The 7,907-nt window shown below is 42.8% G+C and overlaps 1 protein-coding gene and 1 long non-coding RNA gene across 3 annotated transcripts; both read right to left on the reverse strand.

Annotated features, from left to right (window-relative positions):
• Nucleotides 1-575: 575 nt before the first annotated feature.
• LOC119341130 lies at nt 576-2,392 on the reverse strand. Its single transcript, XR_005164910.1, has 2 exons — nt 1,481-2,392; nt 576-808 (listed from the first exon to the last, which is right to left on the reverse strand). It is a non-coding gene; the product is annotated as an uncharacterized LOC119341130 (long non-coding RNA).
• A 2,351-nt stretch (nt 2,393-4,743) lies between these two features.
• On the reverse strand, nt 4,744-7,388 carry LOC119340360. Of its 2 annotated transcripts, none has more exons than XM_037612271.1 (5): nt 7,207-7,388; nt 6,631-6,820; nt 6,139-6,552; nt 5,853-6,047; nt 4,744-5,766 (listed from the first exon to the last, which is right to left on the reverse strand). In XM_037612271.1, the coding sequence occupies exons 2-5, from the start codon at nt 6,749-6,751 to the stop codon at nt 5,402-5,404; spliced, it is 1,095 nt and encodes a 364-aa protein (XP_037468168.1). In that variant the 5' UTR covers nt 6,752-6,820; nt 7,207-7,388; the 3' UTR covers nt 4,744-5,401. The 2 variants fall into 2 exon arrangements, with proteins under 2 accessions (XP_037468168.1, XP_037468166.1); XM_037612269.1 differs by having other exon boundaries at nt 6,631-6,825.
• Nucleotides 7,389-7,907: the final 519 nt, after the last annotated feature.

Below are 7,907 nucleotides of genomic sequence, written 5' to 3' on the forward strand. Positions count from 1 at the left end.
GGGGGTGCGTTCGGGAACTTTTGGGCCAAGTTAGTAATGGCGCACCAGTGGACAGTGCGCCATTACTAGTTACTAGTAAGATGCCCGTGCTACGCTACAGGATCAAAAAATATAAGGTGGACCTAAGTTATAGTCAGGAACTCATACATTGATTAAAGTAGTGATATATTATTATTGATAAATAGACATCGAGCACAATCAAACATATGTTTTTTAATCGATGAACCCCTTCATCATGAAGCCAAACTCTTTATTGTCCATCTACATCTCGTAGGAAGACCCTTCTCCCTACTCAACTCTCTAATTGCTCGCTCTATCCTATATCAAGGGGAGAGCATGCGGCAAATATAAAATTCGTCTACACACGTAGCAACTTACACACGTAGCAACTGTGACAACATTCACCAACTTTATCTCTCCATTTGCCTGTCTTTGGCTTCTGTTTGCTTAACATGGACTACAATTCCAACCCGCACACAATTATCTGCTAGAAATGGTAAAGACATTGAGCACCTCACAAACATATCACATCCAGTAACAAGCCACGATAACTCACATGAGAAAAGAGAAAACAATAAAATAAAACACTTGGTGCATAACTTGCATACATGAGTACATACAAGTACAACCAAAATAATCGGGCTCCATAAGCAAGATTACTATGGCAAAATGATGTGCCATGTGCCAGCATCCTTCGAACAGTGGCTTCGTCAAATGCAAGCCCTGTGAACTCCTCTTTAGTTGTTTGCTCAAAACATTTATGCCAACCATATTAGTTTTGGGCCTCTCACATCATCCATCTGCTCTCCTAAAAAGAATAAAGGATATTAGACAATCAATACAGCATACGTAACAGTTAGGTATATTCAGGGAAAGGAACAAATATTAGCCTGTAGATGGTTTGTAGTATATTTAGTCAAGGAAAAAACAATGAATAACACTTGCAATACATTTTGTACCAAGCAAAGGAACAAAATGTACAGTAAAACATGCTTTTGAATGATGTGTATATATAGAAGGGGCAAATGCACATGCACATATTATGCATACAAAAACATCAGTACTGGCCCTCTTTTCACTTTCTTGCATCAACCAGGTTTCCACACATACACAAAAAAAAGATGCCGATAATAGACAGCAAGGAAATAAATATTCGAGGTGTGAATTGAAATTTTTGATGTGGAGCTACCAAGCAAATGAGGGGCGTCGATGAAAAATGGCCTGCTGTAGGTGTCATCCAAAATTATTTGAACAGTGGAAGTAATAAAGAAAACTACCAAATACAATTTGAATACATGTATAATATTTTCTGCAAAAAATATCATGAACGCTAATGCAAGCATCTTAGTTGTTTTTCTTAAAGTCCTCTACACAAACTTCAGAACCATAATAGCTGGCAAGCAATTTTAGATGATTGACCCTAGTAATCTAGATAGATTGAATTTCTACAGCCATCGAATTGTACTCGAGTGATTCATACCTTGAACTACATGCTGAGAACTTCTTTGTAGACTATGTTCTTTGTAAAATTTGCATTGGAGTTGGTTTGGCCTTCCTTTTGCTTTTCTGGGACAGTAAGAATCTTCATATTACTTCTTGATATAGCTCTAGAAAGAGCAACATAGAGTTGCCCGTGTGAAAATACCGGTTCAGGGAGGTATACACCAACATTTGGTATAGTTTGTCCCTGTGCCTTGTTAATGGTCATAGCAAAGCTAAGCCTGACTGGAAACTGCTTCCTCTTGAACCTAAATGGAAACATCTCATCATCTGATGGGCAAAGAGGAATTCGAGGAAGGAACACCCTCTTACCGGCATGCTGGCCCAGCACAATCTCAGCATCAATTGCATTCCTCATGAACCCTCAGACAATCAGCCTCGTCCCGTTGCACAACCCACTCGCTGGGTCAATGTTCCGTAACAATATAATAGAACAATTATCTTCAACTTGAGGATATGGGGAGGTATACCATTAGGTGTCAATGAATTCAAGAATTCTGCAGGGTAGTAGTTGTGTGGATCATCCTCCGCGCGATCAAAACTGTAGTATATCATCTCCTCCCCAGGAAATCTCTCAATCATCCTCATATTGATTTTGTCAACGTACTCATTCCGAGTTGATAGAATTGCTCGGGACGTTATGTAGTTTGGATCCAAGAGGTTTTCATCTAGCGGCATCGGGAAAACACTTTCAATAAGCTTGTCAATATCAGAGGCAACGCCGGTATATGGTACACAAATCTCATCTGGGAATCGTATGTAACCATCATCCATAGTATCTTCGGTGCCATTCCCAACACGCAGAAGATAATCAGCAAACCATGGATCACTTTGAGCCCTCATATTACGGACAAGTCTTATATGTCTCATACTCTCCCAAAGGTAAGACTTGCGTAGCGTCACGTCAATTATTTGTGACCTTGTTCCCTTGCGAACAACAGGAAGCACTTGTCTGAAATCTTCCCCAAACACGATAGTCTTTCCGCCAAATGGCAGGTCAGGTTGAGCCATGATGTCCCTCATGCTATTATCAAGGGCCTCGACTTCCTGTCTCCTTGTCATGGAGGCCTCATCCCAAATTATGAGGGAGGCGCTCATAAGAAGCTTAGCTGTCCCACTTTGCTTGGTGAAGCTGCAAACTCCACCATCTTCAATGTTCAATGGTATTTTAAACCTTGAGTGTGCAGTCCTCCCGCCGGGCAAGATGGATGCAGCAACGCCTAATGTCGCTATTGCAATAGCTATTTTACCCTCACCACGTACTTTTGCAAGTAGTGCTTTGTATAGATAAGTCTTTCCAGTGCCTCCTGGTCCATCAACAAAGAACACACCTCCTTGGCCACTATTGATTGTTGCAAGTATCTCATCATATGCATATCTCTGTTCTGGGTTTAGGAAAGATGAAAAGCCAAGGTGTTCTGGGTTCACCCCTATCGTTGACTCCTCTGTGATCTCCCTAGCCTCGTTATTTGAGCCATCATACGACTCATCAATTTCTGGAAGAGGGAATGATGATATGTCCTTCCCCATCGATTCAAACATACTTTTTATATCTAACAAAGCCATCTGCTCAACTGCATGAGGGGACATGTGGTTTAGTCGATAGTCTTCTGTCATAGCTTCCAAGTGCCTGTCCCATAGACCACGCACATTGCTGGGCTCACAAAAGACCAATATAGTGGCAAATAGCCTTCGAAGGGAAGATGGCATCTGAAAAACCTCAGCTTCATTAAGACACTCGTCAATAGTATTATCTGACTCGATAAGACCCCTCCTTTCAGCAGCTTCACGAAATGTCGGGAAAACAATACCATCCACTATCCTTAGGTCTTGGAAAGATGTAGCACCTGTGACATGGTTTAGAAGCACTCTAAGATAATACCTCTCCCCTTCGGCTGGATGAGCAGACACAATTCTCCCGATCTGTGTGCGTTCATCCCTCCTTTTCCAATACTTTCCACCCGAGATCCAAATAAAAGATGCCGGAAAATCCTTATATAAAATTCCCCAGGCCAACTCATACTTCTTGTTTGCTTCAAAATACTCGGTTAGCATGGTCTTGGAAGCTCCTTCCTGGGAGAGGACATCATTCAGATTTGCGCCCGCCGGGAATGACACCATGTGCATATTAGGGAGGTGGAGTTGTAGCTGCCTAACAGAAGGAAATATCTCACTAAGGTCAAAACCATAGATCCTCCATAATGCTTCTGGTGGTGTAACCCATCTGGAATCTCTGTATTGCTTTATTTCATCAATGTTTCCGTCACTATCCACCGCGTTGATAGAAACAGATGCTCGATCATGCCCCTTATATATGTATTTAAAGAGGTACTTCACAGCTTTTATGCTTGAGCAAACCTCAACATTGATGTGGCAGTTATACCTTCTTAGTAGGTAAGGATTGTATGGAACAACCCACCTATTGTCTAAATCTTCACCCCATACCTTCGCACGACGTCCATCATCTCTCCTCCGGTATATGGGATATGAGTCCTTTCCCTGAAGGGTTGACGCATTAAATGGTCGTGGATAGTAGTTCTTGTAGCTACCATTTTGCATGCACACGTTCTTGGGGTTGAGGACTCCACACGGGCCATGCATCATGTGCTTGACGACCATTTTGTACAACTCTGGGTACTTGGATTTGTCTGGCAATTCAGCAGATATTAGACAATCATATTGCTCTGGGCAAGTTAGCTTGTACCTCCCCTCCATGATTAGGAGGAAATGAGCATGTGGTAGACCTCTTTTCTGAAACTCAACGACATAAACATATGCTGCTACCTTACCGAGCATGTGCTTCTTAAAAAGTTGTATCTTGAGGTCTTCCAACTTTGCTCGAAATACTCGTACGATAAGATCAGGGCGATCCTGTGGGGTTTGTCCAGGCTCTAGCTCACTAATTATCTCATCCCAATTTGGATTGCAAGTCATGGTTAAAAATATATCTGGTTTCCCATACTTTTGCACCAAGGCCATCCCCCAATAAATGATGTAGGAAGTATAGTCCATTTGCCCACTGCATCCGCACGTTTTTCCCCAGCTTGAAGGCTATCAACAACACCTTGGTATAGATCAGCACGTATTTGTTTCTGGTAATTTCTGATATAGTCCAATCTTGAGCTTTCAACCTTGATGTACATATCAACCACATACTGTTGGAACAGTCGTTTACCATATAGCATGGTGTTAAATACACCACGACGTATTTGAAACTTGTAGAAAATAGTAGTCTCTAACAGATACGCATAATCGACTATTTGTATATGTACCTATGGAAATGAGAGGTAACAAGAGGAAATATTAAGAAAAGTAAGTACAATGAGGATAAACAAAATGAACACATGCTATTTCCGTTATATGAATTACCTAGACTATGTCGACCACTGCGACGAGATTGAAGTATCTCATTCAAGTTGACGCCATTCTTCGGGATTTCGGGATGCCAACCAATCTCCCCTCTTGGAAAGAATAAAGGGTAAGACAACGGATCATAGCATCCATAATATGGCTGGATGCTATATCTCTTGTTGTCCTTACCAAACAGTACTATGCTACGATCAAAGTGCTTACATAGTTCATTACCCTCAACCCAAATAGCCGCAACCTCCGATGATATAGGCAAGTTATATCTCCGTTGGTCCAACCTCATGTCGGTGTTTAGTTCAATACGGTATTCCTCAAGGTCATCGACTCCACCTAGATTCCTGAATGTCTCAGAATAAGGATTATCCTTGAGGATGTCGACAAGCTTACGAATGACATCTCGGTCTAGGTTTGGGGAGCGCCGAAACCTATGTTGTAAACTGGGATCATCATCATAGAAGTAGAGCTCCAAATGCTTAGGTCCATCTTGAGTTGGACCAAATGAGAAGACGTTGTGGTAAATCTGACCGTGAGCTCAGAATGTATACACTCCTGAACTCATGTTTGTGTATCTATTGTCCAGACTGACTCCAAGGGTGGTGAATGAGAAGTGTCCATTAAAGTACCGAATGTTCTCCCTAAAATGCACGTCATTGGGATCTGAACTTGTGTATAACATTTGAAGTTCCAAGGGAGGTTCTGAGTGTGCTAGGTTAATCTTTCCGGACCGACAACAAAATCCACTTGTTTCATACTGGAACCTCTTTGCACCACAGTGATTGCAATCAGGTTTTGGTGTCAACATGTGAGTACTTACAGGTATATTGTGGTAGACACGATCATATAGGTCAGGGACAATGGTGTCTGTTGTAAAGGCATCTACCAAGTCTTCATCGTCACCTACATATAATGAGATGAATGGCCTTATATAGGTCTTGCTTTTTTTTGTATGTAGAGAAATAAGGTATCCATGGCATTGGCAATACCTCTCCCAGCAAATGCAAAGTACTCATCATCTTGTTCTTCAGACATGTGAGAATCATCATCATCGGCGACAAAGCTTTCTATTGGGGAATCTGAATATACGAAACCATCATGGGGTGATGATGGATTGTCCACTGATGTAGATGTTGGACATTGCACCGATGTGAGTTCCATGTGCTGGATAGTATCATCATCTCCTAAATGTAATTTGAAGATCGATGTTGTTACATATATACAGATGTGTGTGAGAATTACCTTGAATCGTAGCAGAAGTTTGTGCAAGCGTACCTGGGTGGCTAAAGACATAAGAACTTGATGATGGATGTCCCATCAATGAACCTGTAGGGCACTGTAGTGCAACAGAATCCCTGCAGAGGGCATCTCGTTTAGATGCGTAGCTTGCATTACATTGAGCTAGGAGTGCTTGCCGCTCTTCAGGTGGTAGGCTTTGCCTACGTGCTCGCCGGCATGCATTTATTTCTTGCCTCTCATCTATTGTCAAACTTTGCCTACGTGCTCGTTGGCTTGCATTCCTCTCATCAAGTGCCATTCGTTGTCTTTTCTCTCTTCTTTGTGCATTAATCTTTTCCCTCTCAGCAGGTGTTAAATTTTGCCGACGTGCTCTAACACGTTCTCTCCTTGCTTGGATTTGTTCTGGTGTACGGCTAGCATATCTTATTGCTTCACGTACACGCTTTCGTCCTATAGCATTTTAATGAGAAATTAATTAAGTAGTTAAATAAAATTACTTATGCACAGAATTTCGCCTTATAGATTTACCTTTTGAGCTTTCTCCTCGCTCCAAGCCCTCAGTTGATATGAGCATGCCATTAGTAGGAAAAATCGTAGATGATTCGTTTGTCAGTTCATCATCCAAAGACGACTGACTTGAACTTGTCATATCTATTGGCTCGCGTATAAATATACTTGTATGAGGAATTGGCGTGCCACTGGAGCAAGTTCTGTTGGACTTGGCTACAAAATAATGCATTCAAAATGCAGACTGGTTAGATGAAATATAAACTAAGAAATGCATAAAAAATGCAGTTAGATTAGATATAAATAATCCAGGATGTTGGGAGTCAGCTATGTAAAGTATTTATCATTCAGTACTTTTCCAACTGCTACTGATACAGTATTCAGATGGGAAATAAGCTATGAAATGCATAAAAACTGCAGTCAGATTAGATATAAATAATCCAGGATGTTGGGAGTCAGCTATGTAAGATGTGTATCATTCAGTACTTCTCCAACTGCTACTGATACAGTATTCAGACGGGGTTGTCTAATAACAAAGATGAAGCAATGGTTGATGAGATCGTAGAGAAGATTTTAATATTCATTCACAACCCATACCTTGCCCTTGACGAAGAAGATTAGATGGCGAAGAGCAGTGAATCACACTTCCTCACACTCCGTTCGATCTGAAGGTTGGCGTGACCAACGTGTGACTTCTTGGGGGTGTAGTTTGAGCAGCCTGAGTCCCATATGCCTGCCCACTTATTTATATTGGGCTGCAGGAGTAGTTTCTGGACAGTTCGAACTGGCGCGCGGATTTGAACTTTGAGTGACAGAAAATTTGAAATTTGGAGGTGGGACGGGTAGGAAGGAGAGGCAACAGCAGAGGCAACCATCACACTAGACCAGCCGTCTCTGAAACAGAGTTTACTGGAGGAAACGGGTGTGGACCAGCAAGTACTCGAAGGGAATGGCCTGGAGCCGTCGCAGGGAAGCTGGCGCTAGCGTCGCTGAAGAGCGGGCCAGGAGGAGGAGGTGGTGGGCGGCCGGGTTTCTGCATCAGAGGTGAGGCAGGAGTGGCGTCGCGAGCTCGGGGGACGGAACGTGCCGGCGGCGTACTTGCCAACATCGGCGTCGTAGGAGATGGGGTGGGGGAAGGAGGAGACGCCGGGAAGGATGGGGAGATGGTGGGCGGCTGGGCTGCTGCATCAGAGAATAAGGTAAGAGAGGGGTCGCGGAATCAGAGGCGGACGGCGCCGACGGCGTACTTGCCGACATCGGCGTCGGAGTAGATGGGGTAGGGGAGACAACCGGGAGGA

This window comes from Triticum dicoccoides, chromosome 7B (assembly GCF_002162155.2).
Source record: "Triticum dicoccoides isolate Atlit2015 ecotype Zavitan chromosome 7B, WEW_v2.0, whole genome shotgun sequence".
Lineage (NCBI taxonomy): Eukaryota > Viridiplantae > Streptophyta > Magnoliopsida > Poales > Poaceae > Triticum > Triticum dicoccoides.